The 22,044-nt window shown below is 37.2% G+C and overlaps 1 protein-coding gene across 2 annotated transcripts in view; it reads left to right on the top strand.

The window, feature by feature from the left end:
* The window catches only part of fras1 (Fraser extracellular matrix complex subunit 1), a 121,197-nt gene that overhangs the window by 79,244 nt on the left and 19,909 nt on the right, over nt 1-22,044 (top strand). The window contains exons 30-47 of one of the 2 annotated variants that reach the window (XM_081366311.1): nt 1,875-2,034; nt 2,171-2,346; nt 3,787-3,903; nt 4,341-4,455; nt 4,901-5,038; nt 7,165-7,296; nt 8,256-8,384; nt 8,487-8,734; nt 8,827-8,978; nt 9,801-9,963; nt 10,044-10,176; nt 10,771-10,955; nt 11,597-11,753; nt 12,238-12,501; nt 13,589-13,777; nt 13,905-14,024; nt 14,110-14,289; nt 16,786-16,910. In XM_081366311.1, the coding sequence (XP_081222437.1) occupies nt 1,875-2,034; nt 2,171-2,346; nt 3,787-3,903; nt 4,341-4,455; nt 4,901-5,038; nt 7,165-7,296; nt 8,256-8,384; nt 8,487-8,734; nt 8,827-8,978; nt 9,801-9,963; nt 10,044-10,176; nt 10,771-10,955; nt 11,597-11,753; nt 12,238-12,501; nt 13,589-13,777; nt 13,905-14,024; nt 14,110-14,289; nt 16,786-16,910 (2,883 nt within the window). The remainder of the gene's footprint in view (nt 1-1,874; nt 2,035-2,170; nt 2,347-3,786; nt 3,904-4,340; nt 4,456-4,900; nt 5,039-7,164; nt 7,297-8,255; nt 8,385-8,486; nt 8,735-8,826; nt 8,979-9,800; nt 9,964-10,043; nt 10,177-10,770; nt 10,956-11,596; nt 11,754-12,237; nt 12,502-13,588; nt 13,778-13,904; nt 14,025-14,109; nt 14,290-16,785; nt 16,911-22,044) is intronic. The other variant, XM_081366312.1, reaches the window with a different exon arrangement.

The raw sequence follows: 22,044 nt of genomic DNA on the forward strand, positions 1-22,044 counted from the left end.
CTATAGGGCCTTTCCAACACCCAAGGTCGCTTTACAAAGATAGGTTTAAGGAACAGAACCAAATAAACATCAGCAACAAAGTACAATACACATTGTACCAAGGGCTGAAAAGTAATATACAGAGGTTGCGACTACTGTGCTCGTTGCCTCACAGGATCATATATTTAAACATTAAGGTACTAGTATGTACCCTGTAGCAGTAGATATGGCACAAATATGATGTAGGTACAATTTTGCAATTTTTTTTTCTGACAGTGCAAGCACATTGAGACACAGTGGATCAATTCTGTGATATAGACTGCTGTGCGTAAAGTGTTTTTCATGACAGGGTAAACACCACTATCTCATACCTCTCTCCCACTATACCTACATACATAATCATCACCACCCTCTTGAAATTGCTTCTTTCTGACTTTTTGACATGCCCTCAGCCTGCTGATGTCTAGACAGATAGCAGCACTTTGTTTGCTCTTTTCAATCTCTCTTCCCCCTTCCATACACAGTTATCCACACATCTCTCTGTAGTGTCATCCGATTACACCTGCCTTGTTCCCCGCTGCAACCTCTTATCTCCCATCCTAAGCAGCTTTTGACAAATGGAAGCCCTATTTCAGGGTGAACACTCTGTTTTCTGATCAATAGCACATCGTTTTTACTGGTAGCATAGCAGCAAGTTATATTGGGTAGAATCGCACGAAGGCCTCATTGAGATCTTTTGCAATCACGTAAATGTCATTGAGTGGAAAGATCAAATTACATCCACAACACAAGGCGCTAAGAGCCAAAGTCACTGATCTCAAAAGATTCGTAATGTGGATTTCTGCAATGAAGACAAAAAGGGATAAATGAGGAAGCTGACTTTCAATTAGCCTTTTGAAGAGAAGTTCTTTGGCATTTGTAGTACCTGATCCACGTAATTGGTCAGCACTGGTGAATGATCCTTGGTTTAATGTAGTCTGGAGACCTCAAATACCTGCACTATCCACACTTTGATCTCTAAATCGAGAAAAAGTTAGAGAAAGAAAGAAAATATTTCCAGGTATCAACTTCACTGTACAAGATGTTTTGTCAGGGAAAAAAGGGTTCATTTTGATGTGTAACATCAAAATTAATTGGTTGTATTCTAGTGTTATGTAATATGAATGAATCGACAGTAGTTTACTTTAAAGTCATCTTTAAGGGTCATATCAGGTAGAAATGCACTACATGAAATGCAGCAAAAATCTCATAAGGGAGAGTTTATATTTTTGACCCATGAGTGAACTCTTCCGTGAAAACCTTGCCTTATAAATCCATCCCGCTCTCAGAGAGGTGATCAGGATCAGCAGGAAGGTGGTGGAAGGGTGCCAAGGTGTTTCCTTTGTGAATCAGAGCTTTCATCTCTCCACGTCCTTGAAAGTCTTTGATTATCTGTGAAGCAGATGATCTTATTCACCACAATGAGCTCCTCAGCTAGTCTTGGGATGTTCAGAGCCCACTCAGGATCTAAAGATTCCTTGCATAGGAAGTGTAGCCTTGATGTTTCTCAATGTAAAATGCAAGGATCTTTCGGAAGGATAATGTAACACTGATGACTGGAATAATGGATGCTGAAAATTCAGCTTTGCCATCACAGGAATAAAATACATTTTAAAACATTTAAAAAGAAAACAGTTATTTTAAATTGTAATAGTATCTCACAATTTCACTGTTTTACTGTATTTTTGATCAAATAAATGCAGCCTTGGTGAACTTGTGAGATTTCTTTCAAAAACATTTGAACAGTTACTTTTGAACAGTAGTGTATAAACTATTACTTTATTACGAGGTACTTTACATGCTGTTATAAGTTGAAATAAACATACCATTAATGGTGCATTATGGCTTCTCTTTAGGTTGGATTGACTCCTCATCTGCGTTCAGTGCCTAAGACCTGGGTGAGGGAGGGAGGAATGGTGCAGCTGTCTAAAAAGTGTCTCAATGCTCAGTTCCAAGGAGCCAGTGACTCTGAAATCCTGTACACCATTTATTCTGAGAGTGGACAGCCCAAACACGGTATCATCATCATCATCATTATCATTATCGGACTCTAGAATTCCTTACTCTATGTCTGTCTTTCTTTCTGAACTCAATTCAGTGCCATGAACTGCAGTAAAATGCTTCTTTCTAAAGGAAACGTGTGTGTGTCTAGGAGAGATCGTGCTGGTGTCTATGCCCGCCGATGGTCCTGTGGAAGCATGGCAGTCTTTCCCAGATGGTCAGGACACCACACCCACCAGCTCATTTACACAGCAAGATGTTAATGAAGGAACTGTCTGGTACAGACACTATGGTTCTGGAACACAGAGAGACACTTTTCAGTTTCAGGTGAGACACACTGCGCAATAAATTTAACCCAAGGCATACTGTCAGTTCAGCAAGAGCCCTGCGGCTCAGTATGTAGAATCAAAGGTTAACATCTGCCTGGGTTCATGTTTTAATCTGTAGATGTACTGCTCTGTTACACATATTTTACACATATATAAATTAAAAATAAAAACAATTTGATATTTGATATTAATAAAATTTGGATCCAATTTTGATGCTCTTCACATACAAGAAGTAAATTTTACTGCAATCATTTATATTTGAGAGTCACTAAACAAAAGGGCACATTGTGTTGATATGAATTAAGATTGCTCAGGAGATGTTACTTTTTATGCACATTTATCCACTGCCGGTCAAAGGTTTGGATTTTTTGGGGTGGCTGGGTGTTTTTTTTTTTTTTTTAAGAAAAATTTGCAAGAATTTATTAGATTGATCAGAAGTGACCAGAAAGTCTTTTACATTGTTTCAAAAAATATATATTCAAATAAATGCTGTTCTTTTAAACTTTATGCTAGAAATTCAGCTTTGCCATCACTGGCAAATGTACATGTTAAAATATATTAAAATATAAATCTTTTAAATTGTAAAAGTAAAACTAAACTGTAATAATATTTCACGATATTACAGTTTTTACTGTATTTATTGGGTCGGGGGGATTAGCCTTGTAAGAATGATAAAAAAAAAAACTACCAACCTCTAACTTTTGAATGGTAGGGTACCTTTCTTTCTTTCTCTCTCACACACCCAATATCAGACTTTTAGATCAGCGTATCTCCTGTTACAAGTGATGCACAAAGCGAACACAAACCTCTTAGGAAGATAAACACGTTGTTCCCGTCTCTCGCACTATTGGACTATTTTCTCCATTTTACTTCAGTTCTGCTTCACACTCTTAGGCCAATTTGTCCATCTGTCCTACTTCTCCTTCACCAGCCTCACTGCATTACTTCGGTATAAATGAGCTAATTTGTCTTCAAATCCAGTTTCAAATCAGTGTAAGCAGCGTTAAAGGACATTCAATCACAGTTAATTCATCAGCTTAAACCCCTAATGACTCTTGACACAACAGTGTTTTCGTCCTCCTGCAGAAAATTGCTTTCCCGTCTTGTTTGTTCTTTTCTCTTCACATCTTGCCTGAGGCTGCACCCTGTGCCACAGACTTCATTAAACAAGATTTTAGTTTTAATGGTCCAACACGGTTTAATTTATGTCCTCAGGGATGTTTGTGTGATCATGAAGTATTTTTTCATCCTATTTGTGTGGTGTCTGCTCAAGATTTTTGAGCCCCCCCCCAATTCAACCAAATTTATTTCGGTCCACACGGACAATTTTTTCACAAAAAATTTTAAATAAATCAATTCTAGTGGAAACACACATGTGCACTGTGGTATTTGTTTAGTTCATAAATGTTTGTTCATTAGTGGGTACTTTTGTTGACAGGTTTCAAGTGAGGTTTATCCAGAGACTCTGAGTGATAAGCAGACCTTCACTATAGGAGTGATGCCTCAAAGCCCCGGCATGCCTCAGATCTCACCTGGAGCCGATCTGCAGATTACTGTAAGATTCAAACAGCAGGACTAAATTAAGACAAAATTATTCTCTGTCTAGTTAAATAGGAGTTAAAATTCAGTGTATCCAGACTTTGAAACTGCTGTTTCTTTTTTTTTTTTTTTTCTGTTCTTTTGAACTTTCTTTTCATCAAAGAATCCTAGGAGGAAAATGCATCACAAAGCTTTTCTATATTGATAATAATAAGAAATGTTTCTTGACCACCAAATCAGCATAATATAATGATTTCTGAATGATAATGTGACACTGAAGACTGGAGTAATGACTGCTGAAAATTCAGCATGAATAAATTACATTTTAAATGTAATAGAATATGGTTTTAGTTGTAAATATCAAATAAATGCAGTCTTGGTAAGCATATGACAGTTGACTGCAAACAAAGTGTCTTGATCAGTGTAAATTTTTTTGGCTGTGTGTGTGCGCAGGCTCTGGAAGATCGCGTGACTGTGATATCTCCCTCTGCTCTCTCCTTCACTGACTCTGAGACGCCCAGCGACAAGCTTGTCTACAACATCACCAAAGCACTCACCTCAGGCCATGGTAACTAAACCTCTATTATTGTCATAGGGGTGAGGGGAAGGACACTCATAGGCATAATGGAAGCCTGATAGTTTTGTTTTGTTCTCCTTTTTGTACCATTAAATAAAGAGTACATGATTTCAAAGGTGGAACTTGCCAAGGGTACGGTACTTGTGAGAAGCTTCATTTGTGGTTCTATAATATGTTTCATATCCTTTCATGGATTAGTTGTTTTATCTGGATTAAATAACAATTATTAATAGAATGGTCATGAACCTTCTCTTACGTTTAAAAAAACGGTGGAAAAAGATTGTGATGCACCCAAATGGCTTAGCTCATGGATATTAATTCAGTTTTGCATAAATAATCTTTATCCCACAATCTCTCTTTCATTGTTTCTGAGCTTCTAATATTGGATTGATTGTTATATTAATATGAACATGATGATGTCACTATCCTCTTTCAGGTGCGCTGGAGCACAGGGACAGACCTTACCATCAGGTGCGCCTCTTCACCCAGGCTGATGTAGACAGTGGCAAAATTATCTACAGACCCCCACAAGCACCGTCCCACCTTCAGGAACTTTATCAGTACTCATTTACAGGTTAGTTTTTACTTTACTACATAAAAATTATTATTATTATTTATTTATTTATAAAAAAAATCGAATACCAAATCAGTATATTTGGATGATTTATGCGTGATCATGTGACAACAAAGATGGCAGTGAATATTCAGCTTTAACATCACAGGAATAAAAAAAAAAAGAAAAAAAGAAAAAGGTGTAAATATTTCACGATATTGCTGTTATTTTTTGATCACATAAATGCAGCTTTGTTGAGCATAAGAGACTAAACATTTTAATATGTTTAGTGTAGTGTAATAGGTTTTAATACAACTCAAATTCATTCGTTGACAGTTCTGTTATTCATTCAACTAGAAAACTGAGTCCCAAAACAGTTTTAATTGGAGAGCGGCTTTTTTTTTTTTTTTTTTTACAGTGCTCTATGAATGTAACAAGCATGCAATACTAGAATGACACGCTCATTAATTTGAAATGCGGATAGTTTGTATGGGAAGTTAATTAGCAAATATGTCAGCGCACTTTTTATTTATTAGTACTCTGATTCTAATTGGTGCTTCTGAGCAGTCAAACCCAACGGCTGAGGCATTGTTAGCGTTGCATTTGTCGTAAAACTCCCCTCTTCTGCATAACCATTTAAATATGAAATAATCTCTCACCCTGCTTGCTAATTGTTAGCAGTTGTTTGTGAAAGTAACCACTAACAATCTTTCATTCCTACAGGTCTACCAGAGTCAGTGAGCCTTCATTTCACAGGTATATTATCACTTTTGACCTCTGTAACCCCCTTGTGACTCTGACTTATTCTCCCTTTCCTTACAAGCTTCCAGCAGACCCAGAATTCATTTCTTGCTCTCAAATGCCATGTACAGATCCCTCTGTGCCTCTGATCCCACATTCGCTGGTGTGTTGCTGTTATTTATTTATGGGACCTTCTCTCCCCTAAGAGGGAGTATAATTCCCTCTCTCTTTCTGATGTCCATCCATACGCTTTATTCCACCTGACAGCAGAATACGATTGTGCATCCATCTTCTTCTTGCAGCACTCATGAATCAGAGCTGTGACTTCTCATATGCCCTTCTATGTCTGGATGGAAACAGGGCACTGTAGGGCAGACAAACTCCTTTTAGAGCTGTTAGTAATAGAGTGAAATGCATGGCGGGCAACACTAGACTGGAGAACAGCAGTGTCAGGAGTCGATGCTGAAAGAACTTTTTATTCCTCTCTTATATATGTATTCTTAACTGAAGGAAAACATCAAACGTTGTCATAAAACATAGAGACTCTTGGCTCTATGGATCTTGGATTTCTGTTTGCATCCACAGTTTAAATTCAGATATTCTGTTCGCTTTTTATTCTTCTTTTTTTCATTTCATTTCATTGACAGTTCTTTCAGCATCGACTCCTGACACTGCTGTTCTCCAGTCTAGTGTTACTCAGCATCCATTTCACTCTATTACTAACAGCTCTAAAAGGAGTTTGTCTGCCCTACATTGCCCTGTGCAAGGTCTTTGTTTTGTCTCATTTGCATTGTAAGTATGTAAATTGTGACTGTGGTTTGGGAAATGGCTTCATCGCGTCTAGCCTTACAAAAAAAAATATTTCCACCAGCATACCATAGTAACTACTAGTTTTGTTTACTGTAAAATAAAAATAAATGAATACGAGTAATCCTTTTTTGATGACAATCGTGGTTAAAACCAAATCACCACTGTTCTTGTGTGGTAACTGTATTACATAACAACAAAAAGACTTCCATTTTCTCTTTTTAAAAGATAAATTTAAAAGCTCTGTGCAGTTGTTTTGACACCCAAACCGTGTTTTGTTTGCAGTCAGATGCACACACAATCACAAAAACAATTGGAGAGGCAAGGCAGCTATAAATTATTACTGTACAAAGGTGCATGAAAGACAATACTAACCACAATTCAATATGCAAATATGACAATTTAATCATCTCTGACACTTACTACTTACAACCTGTGTCATGGCTTAAGAGAAAATTTCTTTGACTCTTTTCTGTCTGATTCATCCTCCATGTGTCTGTTGCATTCATTCATCTGAAGTGCAGAAGACAGACCTGGGTTGAAGATCAACAGTGTTTTTGTGCATGGTTCACTTATTCTGAGTCGCTCTCTTATTTCAGTGTCTGATGGAGAGCACACCACTCCAGAGATGGACTTTGCTATTCTGCTGTTGGCCAATCATCAGCAGCCGCCAGTCTTTCAGATTCTGGATCCGGTGCTGGAGGTCAGCCTTGGTGGCAGGACACCAGTGGGTAAGGAAACTAGTAATGCAACAAAGTAATTAGAGTGAATGAATAAGTATTTGAAAGGTCCAGTCAGTATGTTTTTTTTCCTCATTAAAAAGTTTTACACCTCATTAAAGTTTTGAACTGAACAGCTCCTTTGAGAAACGTTTCAAATCATGTTCACATGAAACTTCAAGTCTCAGCTATTTCATTTTTCATGAGGCGGGTCACCTCATGGGGGCCACCATTTAGAGATCACATGACTAGTTGAAAACTACAAATTTTTTCTCAGTTAAGACCCTGTTGTTGGACACCCATTGAAAAAATAATATTTTCCTGTGAATAGCACATTTCTACGATGACATTATACGCTTTTCCACTACAGTGTACCAGCTCGCCTCGCCTCGACTCGCCTTTGTTTGGTTTTCCACTGTGTAAAAGTTGTACCTGTTTCCAGGTACTTTTTTTCGTACCACCTCCGGCGAGGTTCTGAGCGAGCTGAGGCGATACTAAAATGTGACGTGAAAACACGGCAGACTGCTGATTGGTCGGAGAGAATCGTCACTATTCACTGCGCCAGCATTGCACGTGCCAGACGGAGTATCCTGAATAAAAAACAGCAAAAACAAAAACGGCATACACTCGATTTCCTTCATTGTCCTGTGTGTGTGGGTAGCGGGTGTGTGTCGCGTAGAAGATTAGAAGTGTCGCGTCACGGCAGTTTCCTGCGACGTCGCTATGACGACCAGGTACTATTGTGGAGGTACTATCTGCAATGGAAAACGGAGCGAAAAGCGAGGCGAGCCGAGACGAGTCGAGTCGAGCTGGTACTGGTAATGGAAAAGCGCCAATTGGTAACTGAAAACTTTTCCTTTCGCATGAGGCTACATCCACACCACTAGATGTCAGTAAAACGTCAGTCAGCACAATATTAACATAAAATGTGCCCCTTTTTATCTTACTGGGCTTGTTTCCATTTCGTGTAGGTGTGCGACAGTTAGCGGTGACAGATGCTGACACGGCCCCTGAAGAGCTGGAGTTTGAGCTGGTGGAGGGGCCGCTGCATGGGACCCTCCTGAGAGTGGACCTTGGCTCGCAGGTCCAGATGCTCAATGGTTGGTGCAGCAATTTTGGTTCTCTCAAAGTGTGTGATTCTTTATTGTACTTTTTGGCTTCAGTTTCTTTGGTTTATTTATCAAAATTCTCCTCCACCTCAGGAGACACCTTCACCTCCAGTGACGTCACCAGGAACGTTCTGCAGTATGAGCATGCCGGTCTCACCACAGAGGAGGACTCCATGACCTTCTCTGTGACGGATGGAATCTCACTGACCTCCATCACAGTGCAGGTCTTGGTGTCTGAGGTCAAAGGTGATGCTCCCAAACGTGACCCGAAGGCCTTGCTATCCATGGAGGTGGCGGAGAAGAGCAGCACCATCATTAGGCGTTCACATTTAGCTTATATGGTGAGGAATGGCATGTTCTTAAAATGACTGAAAATAAAAGTTAAAATTGGTAGTTTCCAGGATGCATAAAAAGCATTGTCAATGCTTTTTAGGATGATGAATCTCCAGATGAGAGAATTTTTGTGCAGTTAGTTTCTATGCCAATGTATGGGATCCTCACCAAAAACAAGGTTGAAACAGACCATGAGGAACTTAGTGAATATTCATCCTTTACAATGGAGGACATCAACAACCACAAAATCAGGTAAATGCCCTGCATCCAGTGTTATTGTAGTATCATTTTAATATATTTTATTAAATGAAATTGTATTAATATTTCATTTTAATTTTAAAGTTTTAGCAAGTTGGTTTTATTTTTGTCATTAGGTCTTGATTTCTTTATACATTTTCATTTACGTTTTAGTTATTTTAGTACATCAAGTTAAACTAAGTGAAAATGAAAATGCTAAAATAAAATCATTTAAAGTTTTTTTAAATATATTTTACAAGTATCAAAGGTTTTTTATGGTTTTAGTTTTAGTTAACTATAACCCTGCCTATTTATGTATTTTATTATTCTTAGCAGTTGTTACTCTAATATATTTTACAATAATTGAATTTAGATAGTATTTGCTTTCATTCTTACCATAATTTTACTGCATATTCATGTTGTTTTGAATATGTGGCCTGATCTTTTTATCAATGTGTTTCTCAGATCATTACCAGTATTAATGTATCATTCTTAGTTCTGCTATGTTAATAATAGACTCCATAAATGAGGCATGTAAAATGTTTGGCGAGCTGAAGTGCTTGGGGCGGCTCAACATGCATGTCAACACAAGCTGCTTTAATTGCTTTAAAATGATGAAATATAAACAATTCTCTCAGGCGATTATGTCTTTGCCCATATTTGACTGTCATCCTCTGGTGGTTAGTTTTTTAAACAGATGGAACATTTAACTTATGTTTTCAGAACATTTTCAAAACAGTTTAATATGTCCCAGCTCTCTTTCTTTCAGAATTTGAGAAGAATTTCAGAATTCAAGAAGGTTGAAAATAGTGAGAATTTTTTTTTCTTTTCAAATAGGTATGTTACTTCCTTTGAAACGGGTAACCAGCCTGTCACTGACATTTTTCACTTCGTTGTCTATGATGGTGAGAACAATCGTCTGGAAAACCAGATGTTCACTATCACCATCACCTCTACCCAGAGGCAGCCACCTGTAGTCACTGTCCGCAGCGGCATTAAGGTGAGCATAGTTCTCACTTTAATTTGAGATCTGGTTCTTTCAGCATTTTTGAAACTCTTTATGGCGTTTCCTATGGACAGGTCCAGGAAGGAGGGAGAGTCCAGCTCTCAGCCAATCACATCATTGCATCAGACCCAGACACGTCCAGAAAGGACCTGCTGGTGTGGCTGGTCAGCCCACCCAAGTACGGCTACATTGAGAACACAAAAAAAGGTGAATCACTCAGCGCTGTCTCCATGTGTAATATATAACCTAGCATTATATGTTAGTTTCCTTTTCTGAGTCACTCGGGGCGAATTTTTTATTTATTTTTTCAGTTGCTGATGGTGTAATTTTATTCATGAGCAGAGCACTCATTTGGTGTGAAAGAGATTTGTAGATGTGTGAAATTCAGATTAAAGCAGTAATCTTTATTCAGGCTTTCTGCTTGAGGAAGGAAGATGAAAGGAGGTGCAGATCATGGTGGAACATAAACACCCAACGACAGTTGTACAAAATATGTTTTTCAAAAAACAAACAAATGTTTTTCACTCAAAGCAGCACATAAGCAAAATCTGATTTCTGCTTTGATGTATTTACTTTCATTTCCATGATTTTGGATTTGTTTTTGTTCCGCACAGCTATTTATTCTTTAATATTTTACTGACAGTCACTCTCTGTTTTGTCTAGAAAGTCACTTTGTGGTTGTTTTTGTTCCATGAACAATTATTTGTTTGGATATTAGACCCAGAAATGTTGTTCCCAGTAGAATACAGTCAAGTGTTGCGGCGTTTGTTCAACACGTTGAGGTGTGCCCTTTGTCTCCAGCTTTGTTCGGTGGATCTGACGTGATCAGCCCTGACGTCCCCTTCACTATAGAAGACCTCACTTCAGACCATATCTTCTACGTCCAAAACATCCGCCAAGCCAACACCCGCCAGGATGTCTTCAGCTTTTACATCAGTGATGGATCAAGTCAAACCGAGGCTTTTGATGTCACCATAGACATCCAGGTATATTTGAAACAGCTGAATGTGTAGCCTTTCAAAGTTTGCTCTATTTGATAGTGTGCACGAACACAGGCGGTTGACACGTGCACTAGAAAGTTTCATCTTGTCCAATGTCTGCGCTATTTCTCCCCAGAAGTTATGACAGAAAAAAAATTCTTTGATTCTCTCTTGATCCCCTCGCACAGGCATTCATCAACACGTCTATTGTTATTGTTGTCTCCAGCAGTTTGTTGTTGTTTCTTATTTGACTGTGAAGTAATGGCCCAGGCCAGTTTTGCCAACTTGTGGACAAACTAATGTACGAACTGGGTACATAGATTATATATATATAGGTATACAAATTATTATTTGATGCGCTCTATGCATACACTAGTGCACGCAAAAAAACAGAATAATAATTTGAGTTTAAGACTGCACAGTGTTTCTTTGATGAATATTTTACAGAATATATTTTCAGAATCCATTTTGCTATTACTTTAAAAGACATACAGGTTCTTTGGTTTTACTTTATTTATTCATTTAGCAGCCTCTTATAATTGTTTGATGGTTGAAGCCGCTGGCTCACTGAGACGCAGATTCAAAGCTTTCTTTTCTCTCTCTCTTTCCTGATTTGTTATTCAACTTATGTTATTTGATGTTTATAGCACAGCAAGGAGGACAGAGTACCAATTATCTCAGTAAACAGCATCCAAGTGGAGGAGAACTCTGGTGTTGTCATCACTAACTCCTCCCTAAACGTGCTGGACCAGGACACACCTGAGAATGAGCTTCTCCTCACCATCACCAAGAAGCCTTCATATGGTCAGTGCCTCTCTTTCTTTCTCTATTTCTCTTCATATTCTCATCCATTCCCTAGTCTGTCGCTCATTCATGGCCATCTTTCAGCAAACATCCATTATTTGTCACATTAACGCTCCGTCCTGCTCCTGTGTGGCTGATTGATATTCTTGTCATTGTGCTTCTGCCGTTGACTAGAGAACCGATGGAAAGGCCACGACCCACAGGGCTTTATTGGTTAAACTTTTATGGATGCACGTCAAGGTGTTCAAAGCAGTTTTATTGGGAGTCGCAAGTAAGGAATGGACCTGACAGAACTGAAATAGAGTGTTATGACAGCAGTGCAGCTGTACAAAAAATGACATAGAGAGCGACCATTAGAGGTCAACAAGTGCACATTTATTTGAAAATGTGTGTTTATGCTGTGTTTGATGGAAAAAAAATGAGAAGGAACGTAGTTAATGTCCATTTCTTTGCAATGTTTCTCTGTGTGTTTGTGTCTCCATAGGGAAGCTTCGCAGGAGGCAGTTTTACTCTCAACCTTTAGAGAACGGCAAGATTCTTCAGCAGGGATCCACCTTCACCTACCAGGATGTTCTAGACGAGCTGCTGGTCTACACCCCTGACGGACGTGGCTCTGGGACCGATGAGATCCAGTTTTCAGTAACAGACGGCATCTACACAGAGATGGGCCGTCTTGAGTTCAGCATGGATATTAGGAAGAGAGAAGGCCCTAGAGTCACAATCAACAGAGGACTACAGATTGCAGCAGGTCAAGATACACTACATTACAGTGTCCTTGCACACATCCCAAGCAGGTTACTGATTAATTAGGATGCTTATTTTTAGTAGTCCTCATAATAGCGTAATTTAGTGCAGAATTATTTGTCAATCTTTAACTGCACTTTCTGAAATTAGTGTAAAAATAGACTCGACACATGGAGAGATAGTGCTGACATCACTTCTTCCTAGCATACAGTAATCTGTAAAAAACAAAAAACAGCTATTTGAAACAAGAAAAACTAATGCTGTCCCCTATACTGGCCAACCCCTCACCATGAGCAGATCTTCTATTAGTATTATTTCAAATGGTCTGTACTTAATATACTGAATTATGAAAAAATACATACAGTATATTTAAATAATTGTTTCAATTATTCATTGCTTTTGTCCAGAGCATCTTAAAAAAAAAGCAATTCAAGAAGGCGCCAGTGATATTAGTTTTTGTTGGAAAAAAAATTCTTCTCACTTTTTATTGAATGATGAAAAACAGTTTTATTGAAGAATAAAAACAATGAAAATTGCATGTGTTCTCTCTGTTTTCACTGCTTTGTTGAATAATAAAAAGTTATACTCTTCATTAAAAACTAACTTTTTTTCAGTAGGTCCACAATGTTGTTTGATTTTCTTTATGATTTTGTCACAAAACTATTTTAATTTTAGGATTACTGAATTACTGACAAAGTGATTCCACTTTCCAAAAGCAATATTTGGGGAATAGTACAGCTATTTCACTCACTCTCATATCATTTCTGTATTTTTTTTTATATGTGGAACACAAAAAGAGATGGATGAGAAGCACATAAAAGTCACATAAAATAAGCACATAAAAAGTCTTCTGAAGCCATGCAACAGCTTTGTGTGAAGACCAGACCCAAATTATGCCATTATGCAATTTTAATCTCCCTCTTCCAGACTTATTAGTGAACTAGAAAAGCGCCCCACACTCTAAGAACCACTGCAGTTTCGTTCATTATGTTGCACCAATTGAAACACTTCATGTCAATAATTGAGGTTCATACCTAGTTAGACTGAATACCTGTGTAATTTCTCTTACCATTGCTCATTCCTCCCAGCAGGTTCCTCATCTAAGATCACAGAGCAGCATCTGAAAGGAACGGACATAGATTCAGATAACCTTAAGCTGCGGTTTACCCTCACTAAAGACCTGAGCGTGGGATCTCTGTTGCTGAATACAGGCAGAAACAAGGATCAGATATCTGTCAAAGGGCCTGTCACCAGCTTCACCCAGGATGACATCAACAAAGGTTTTTCCTACATTGCTCTCTCTCTCTCTCTCTCTCTCTCTCTCTCTCTCTCTCATACATAATCATCCATAGGGAATTTCTATGCAGAGATGCATTGTCTCATGTGGTTTTGCACCTCATCTGTTAGGACATGTGGAATACATTCATGAAAAGGGAGAAAGTGGAGGCAGCTTCTCTTTTAAGTTCAACCTGGGTGATCCTGAGGGAAACAGAGTCATTGACCAGTCTTTCTTCATTAGTGTTCTGGGTGAGCCAAGAATTTATTTTGGGACATTGAAAGGTTGCATGTTCAGGAATGTTATTTTGAAACATCCCATCTCTTTTTCTCTCAGAGGACAGACTTCCTCCCACAGTGGTGGTTAATAAGGGTTTGGTTTTGGATGAGAACACATTGAAGAAGATCACAACACTGCAGCTCTCCTCTACAGATCAGGACAGTGAACCAGATGAACTTATTTATCGAATCACCAAACAGCCCCAGCTCGGCCATCTAGAACATTCCAGCAAACCAGGTACACAAAAACGGATATATATACTCCATACTTCAGTTTTGGCAGTGACTAACCAAAAGTGGTGACAGTGTTAACTGAACTATATAATTCAGTTTCAAAACTGTAGCTCAGCTTTCAAAATAATGTGGATTTTCCAGTAGCAAGCTACTTTGTCCAACAAGTAGCAGTGTAGCATAACAAAATTGTACATTGCTATTAAATGTCATATTAGAAGAATTATCCCTGAGCAAGCTAAGGAAATACTAACGCTTGTCAAAAATGTCCATGTTATTCATTCTAGTGAATGTTGTTCAGACAGTGCATGCAGTTCATTTGAAACAACTGATAGAAAACAGTAATGACATGTTTGCTGCAATATTATCAGGGAAAATGATTCTCAGGTCGGTGTATAGTAGTATCCACGTTCAGACAAGGATTTATACGTTTTTTTTATATACAGTATATTTTACTGGGGCTTGTGTCCTAGTAAAAATGTCTAGTGATGCTCTTATTTCTACATAAAAAAGACTTAAGTAGCTTCAATTCAGTTATGTCCTTTTATTTATAACTTGTGGTGTTGCTTGCTACTTTTCAAAAGAGTAGTTTAATTGAATTATGGATAGCTTGTAGCTTGGCAGTGTACAGTTTGAAAGTAGCTTCCTAAAGCTATTTATTATTTATTATTTTTATGCCTTTAGAGGGCCATGTAGTTAATCCATTGGGGGGGTTATAATGGTGGTGGATGAGTTTACATTATTATTTGATTACAAATGGAGTATATGAAGTGGTGGGAACTGCTGGTCACTGGGGAAGTTTCACTATTACATATGGTCTGTATTCACACAGTCACAAATCTGCCACATATGTACTAGACTAGACTACATACACATATACTGTAGTGCTGGTCAGAATTATTTGCCCCCTTAATAAATATGATCAAAGTTTGCTGTAAAAAATAAATCTGCATTGTTAATCCTTTTGATATTTTATTTAAAAAAAAATGCTTTTATTGATGTTAAAGAATTGAAAGTGGGGGGAACATTATGAAATAAATGTTTTTTTTTCTTCCAAAACACACTGGACACAATTATTTGCCCCCTTTTATTAAATACTTTTTGCAACCTCCTTTTTCCAAGATAACAGCTCTGAGTTTTCCCCCATAATGCCTGATGAATTTGGAGATCACCTGACAAGAGATCAGAGACCATTCCTCCATACAGAATCTCTCCAGATCCTTCAGATTTCCAGATCCACGTTGGCGCTTTTCCTCTTCAGTTCTATAGGGTTCAGGTCTGGGGACTGGGATGGCCATTGCAGATGCATTTGTGCTCAATGACCCATTTTTGTTTTGATTTTGATGTTTGTTTTTGGATCACTGTCCTGTTGGAAGATCCAAACATGGCCCGTTATAAGATTTCTAGCACATGCTTTCAGGTTTTGATTTTTTATCTGTTGGCATTTGATCGAATCCATGATGCCATGTATCTGAACAAGATGTCCTGGACCTCTGGCAGAAAATTATGCCCACAGTATTAAAGATACAGCAGAGTATTTCATTTTACACATGAGGTACTTTTTTTATCCCTGTATGCACCAAACCCATATTAAATGTTTGCTGCCAAAAAGCTCTTTTTTGTTTTTGTTTGTTTCATCTGTCCATAGAAAGTTTGAAAAGTAACTGACAATACTGGAACTTCAAACGGGACGGGTTCTATGGTCAGATGAAACAAACAAAAAATAGCTTTTTTGGCAGCAAAGGAAAAACGATGTTGCAAAACGTATTTAATAAAAGGGGGCAAATAATTGTTCCCAACGTGTTTTGGAGAAAAACATTTATTTCATAATGTGATTTTCCCCCCAGTTTCAATTATTCGATTTTTGCAAAAAAAAATTATAAAATACCAAAAGGATTAACAATGCAGATTTATTTTTTATGGCCATCTTGATCATATTTACCAAGGGGGCAAATAATTCTGACCAGCACTGTACATACCTCTGCTCATCCACAAATACACATACTAGAGCATCATTGTTATTCCAGTCTCTATCAAAGATTCAATCTGATCAGCCTGAGAGATCATAATATATATTTATAGTCTGCAGTCCTAGTGCGGTATGGACTGTTCAGCAGAGCAGTACATTTATAAAAGCTGGCCACATCTGCCAGGAAATATTTCGAAATTGCATGGAAGATATATAGTATGTTTCGTATCTAAACATCATGTTCAAATAAAGACGGAGAACTCATTAGATGGGATCGAGCCTATAGATCTCTATCAGGGTGTCATGGGTGAAGATCATTTTTCATTTTTCTTCCTGTCCTTCTCGGTGTTGCCCGGACTGCACTCAATGGGATTTCTGATGTTGTGCATGTTTTATTCATCCATTTCAGTTGACCTGTGGGATATTTTTAATGGTGGCAATTGATCTTACATTATTATTTGATACCAAGTGCGGTATATGAAGTGGTGGGCTGCTGGTAACTGGAGAGTTTTGCACTGTTTGATCCTGTTGCAGGAACAAGGATTAGCACGTTTACCCAGGCTGACCTGGCCTCCCGCAACATTCAGTATGTCCATACCAGTGAAGAGGAGACACACTCCGATGACTTCACCTTCACCGTATCTGATGTAGGAAATGAGGTGCATACACAAACACACACTCACTCAGACAGGTTTTGTGTGTTATCAGGACTCTCCATTGACATAATGTTTTTTATACTGTACAAAGTTTACATTCTATCCCCTAAACCTAACCCTTGCTGAAAACATTCAGTGTTTTTACATTTTCCAACAAAAAAAGTAATTTTTTATGATGTATAAACTTATGGGGAACAAATTTGATCCCTACAATGTAAAATATATATATATATATATCCTTGTTGGGACATTTGGTCCCCAAAATATAGGGAATATCAGGACCAAACACACACATGTAGTGGGGTCTAAACGTCTGAAACCTTATTGGGTAAAAAATCTGAACATGAGCAGAACATTTTGGGATTCTGAAACATGTAAATCAAAGAAATGTTATGTCACTAATCAAATAAGTAAATTTGTGACATTGATCATGTGATTCTTGGTACAGACAGTCAGATGTTGTTCTTCCAATAAAGCACAATATGCTCTTTGGATCATCTCAAATCACACTGGAGAACATAATTATCAGGTTTTATACTAAATTGTTGAATACCTGCAGTTTGAGTGCTGGTCAGTGTTGTTACTGTTAACTATTAACTATTAAAAACTATTATTGTTTTTGCTAATTAAAACAAGCCAAATACCCAGGGGGCAAAGGGGGTTTAGCAGACATGGGCTGCTGTAAAAGGTTGTCATATAAAAATGAAATCTATGATGTCTGAGGATCACAACCTGGGTGGCCAACCCGGTCAACAAGCTGCTGGAAACTTGTAATTAGGGTCAAAACAATGTTACCTCAAATTCGGCTTTAACTCCCAGAATCACCCAAACATGCTAAAACGGTTTAATTATATTCATGAATCGTGAGCCATATCTCCCTGATACTTTATGCTAGAAACAAACTGAGCACACCTTTAGAAAGAGTGGAAGATAAGCTTTCATCTGATGCCTTGATTGTACATGTAATTAGAATGTAAGAGTTAACAATGCCTCTTAATTCATAGGTAGGCAAAAAAAAAAAGAAAAAAATATTGAACATTCCATTTGTAATCGGTAGCATTCTTTTCCCTTTGTTGTTGTTACAATAAACAAATTACCATGTAAAGTTAACTTTTACTGGATGAAATCATATTTTGATTTTTTTTTACTAACCAGACAGTCCTCATGGCCCATAACACATTTAGAGGGAATTCAATTTCAAGCCTATAATAGCCTGTCAATTCAAACAAGATCCAAGAAAGAAGTTTACCATTAACTGGTGTTAATTGTATACTGCTCTGTTTCTGTATGTACAGTATATCGTTTGCATATTTATGCAATATCAATTATTTGTATTGCAATGTCTATTTCTAATATTCTTTCACAAGTGGGATAGCTTTATTTATTCTATTAAAATAAAAAAAGGGATTTGAGGATTTTGGGTTAGGCTGGTTAGTGTTCAATCCTGGTGTTTGGAGTGTGAGACAAAGGTACTGACAACTAAATGCTGAAAGACTAAAACACACAGGAGTCATGTGTGGAGTAGGTTTAAAAGTATTTACTGATTAAAACTGTTACATTAAGTAGCAATTTGTACCAAAAAAAAAAAAAAAAAAAAACGAAACAGACAAACAGATTACAATTCAGGGTGATAACTAATTTCTGTAATAATGTTTATACAATTTGTTTAGCTGTTTCGGAATCACCGCTGCTGTCGCTGCTCTCTAGTGTTTCAGCATGCTGTGTCCTACTACATTTGGTTGCCAACCCCTAGCAACGGCATCCTATGTAGCATGGAGCAGTTCTTCTGACAACCTTTAACCAGAGATGGGCACAAATACATCAAAAAGTATTTAATTAAAATACAAGTAATTTGTAATTTGAAAATACAAAAATATATTTTTTACAGTCTTCTGTAGTGTAAGTGTGGCGTTAGGTACATGTAAGAGTCTAGAATATTGCAATATTATTGTTTAGTGCAGAAGATGCGCTTTTAACGTACATGTTGCCACATACTGTCATAATAAAATATAATTACGCATATAACACTATATTTGTATTATTTACACAAAAACTAGTTAACGCTGCTGTGAGGGTGTTTCTAATAGCGCGGCTGTGACAAAGTTGACAACTTTCTCTCTTCCGACTGCCATTATCTATTTTTTTACTCTTTTTGAAAGTTGTGAAAACACTGTTGTGGCCTTTTTCTTTTGCTATTTGAGCAAATTGGAACACAAAAATATATATTTAATGTAGTCTTTCATTCACTGCTATAGAAGTTAACCCAACTATGATGCCTTACACTTCTGAGAAACCCAGAAATGTGAACAGGGTCAATAGGATGTGTCACATCACGTGATTTACTTGCCAAAAACTGTGATAGGCAATTTGGTTGTCCTATTTGTATTTTATGTCTATGGTCCTAGGGATAGTTCACCCAAAAAGGAAAATTAGCCCATGATTTACTCACCCTGACGTCATCCTAGGTGTATATTACTTTCTTCTTTCAGAAGAATACAATCAGAGTTATATTAAAAAGTGTCGTGGCTCTTCCAAGCTTTATAATGACAGTCAATGGGTATATTTTTCATCAAAGTGCATCTATCCATCATAAAAGTGCATCTGTCCATCATAAAAGTGCATCTGTCCATCATAAAAGTGTATCTATCCATCATAAAAGTACATCTATCCATCATAAAACTGCATCTGTCCATCATAAAAGTACATCTATCCATCATAAAAGTGCATCTATCCATCATAAAAGTGCATCTGTCCATCATAAAAGTGCATCTGTCCATCATAAAAGCATATCTATCCATCATAAAAGTACATCTATCCATCATAAAAGCATATCTATCCATCATAAAAGTACATCTATCCATCATAAAAGTGCATCTATCCATCATAAAAGTGCATCTATCCATCATAAAAGTGCACGTGTCAATCATAAAAGTGCATCTATCCATCATAAAAGTGCGTCTATCCATCATAAAAGTGCATCTGTCCATCATAAAAGTGCACCTATCCATCATAAAAGTGCATCTATCCATCACAAAAGTGCATCTATCCATCATAAAAGTGCATCTATCCATCATAAAAGTGCATGTGTCAATCATAAAAGTGCGTCTACCCATCATAAAAGTGCATCTATCCATCATAAAAGTGTATCTGTCCATCATAAAAGTGCGTCTATCCATCATAAAAGTGCATCTATCCATCATAAAAGTGCATCTATCCATCATAAAAGTGCATCTGTCCATCATAAAAGTGCATCTGTCCATCATAAAAGCAAATCTATCCATCATAAAAGTGCATGTGTCCATCATAAAAGTGCATCTATCTATCATAAAAGAGTGTCTATCCATCATAGATGTACTTTTATGCATGGATAGATGCACTTTTATGATGGATAGACGCACTTTTATGATGGATAGACGCACTTTTATGATTGACACATGCACTTTTATGATGGATAGATGCACTTTTATGATGGATAGATGTACTTTTATGATGGATAGATGCACTTTTATGATGGATAGACGCACTTTTATGATTGACACATGCACTTTTATGATGGATAGATGCACTTTTATGATGGATAGATGCACTTTTATGATGGATAGATGCACTTTTATGATGGATAGATGTACTTTTATGATGGATAGATGCACTTTTATGATGGACAGATGCACCTTTATGATGGACAGATGCACTTTTATGATGGATAGATGCACTTTTATGATGGATAGACGCACTTTTATGATGGATAGACGCACTTTTATGATGGATAGATGCACTTTTATGATGGACAGATGCACTTTTATGATGGATAGATGTACTTTTATGATGGATAGATGCACTTTATGATGGATAGATATGCTTTTATGATGGACAGATGCACTTTTATGATGGACAGATGCACTTTTATGATGGATAGATGCACTTTGATGAAAAATATACCCATTGACTGTCATTATAAAGCTTGGAAAAGCCACGACACTTTTTAATATAACTCTGATTGTATTCTTCTGAAAGAAGAAAGTAATATACACCTAGGATGACGTCAGGGTGAATAAATCATGGGCTAATTTTCCTTTTTGGGTGAACTATCCCTAGGACCATAGACATAAAATACAAATAGGACTACCAAATTGCCTATCACAGTTTTTGGCAAGTAAATCACGTGATGTGACACATCCTATTGACCCTGTTCACATTTCTGGGTTTCTCAGAAGTGTAAGGCATCATAGTTGGGTTAACTTCTATAGCAGTGAATGAAAGACTACATTAAATATATATTTTTGTGTTCCAATTTGCTCAAATAGCAAAAGAAAAAGGCCACAACAGTGTTTTCACAACTTTCAAAAAGAGTAAAAAAATAGATAATGGCAGTCGGAAGAGAGAAAGTTGTCAACTTTGTCACAGCCGCGCTATTAGAAACACCCTCACAGCAGCGTTAACTAGTTTTTGTGTAAATAATACAAATATAGTGTTATATGCGTAATTATATTTTATTATGACAGTATGTGGCAACATGTACGTTAAAAGCGCATCTTCTGCACTAAACAATAATATTGCAATATTCTAGACTCTTACATGTACCTAATGCCACACTTACACTACAGAAGACTGTAAAAAATATATTTTTGTATTTTCAAATTACAAATTACTTGTATTTTAATTAAATACTTTTTGATGTATTTGTGCCCATCTCTGGTTAAAGGTTGTCAGAAGAACTGCTCCATGCTACATAGGATGCCGTTGCTAGGGGTTGGCAACCAAATGTAGTAGGACACAGCATGCTGAAACACTAGAGAGCAGCGACAGCAGCGGTGATTCCGAAACAGCTAAACAAATTGTATAAACATTATTACAGAAATTAGTTGTCACCCTGAATTGTAATCTGTTTGTCTGTTTCGTTTTTTTTTTTTTTTTTTTTTTGTACAAATTGCTACTTAATGTAACAGTTTTAATCAGTAAATACTTTTAAACCTACTCCACACATGACTCCTGTGTGTTTTAGTCTTTCAGCATTTAGTTGTCAGTACCTTTGTCTCACACTCCAAACACCAGGATTGAACACTAACCAGCCTAACCCAAAATCCTCAAATCCCTTTTTTTATTTTAATAGAATAAATAAAGCTATCCCACTTGTGAA

The sequence above is a fragment of the Scardinius erythrophthalmus genome (genome assembly GCF_964197995.2).
Source record: "Scardinius erythrophthalmus genome assembly, chromosome: 5".
In the NCBI taxonomy this organism is placed as follows: Eukaryota; Metazoa; Chordata; class Actinopteri; order Cypriniformes; family Leuciscidae; genus Scardinius; species Scardinius erythrophthalmus.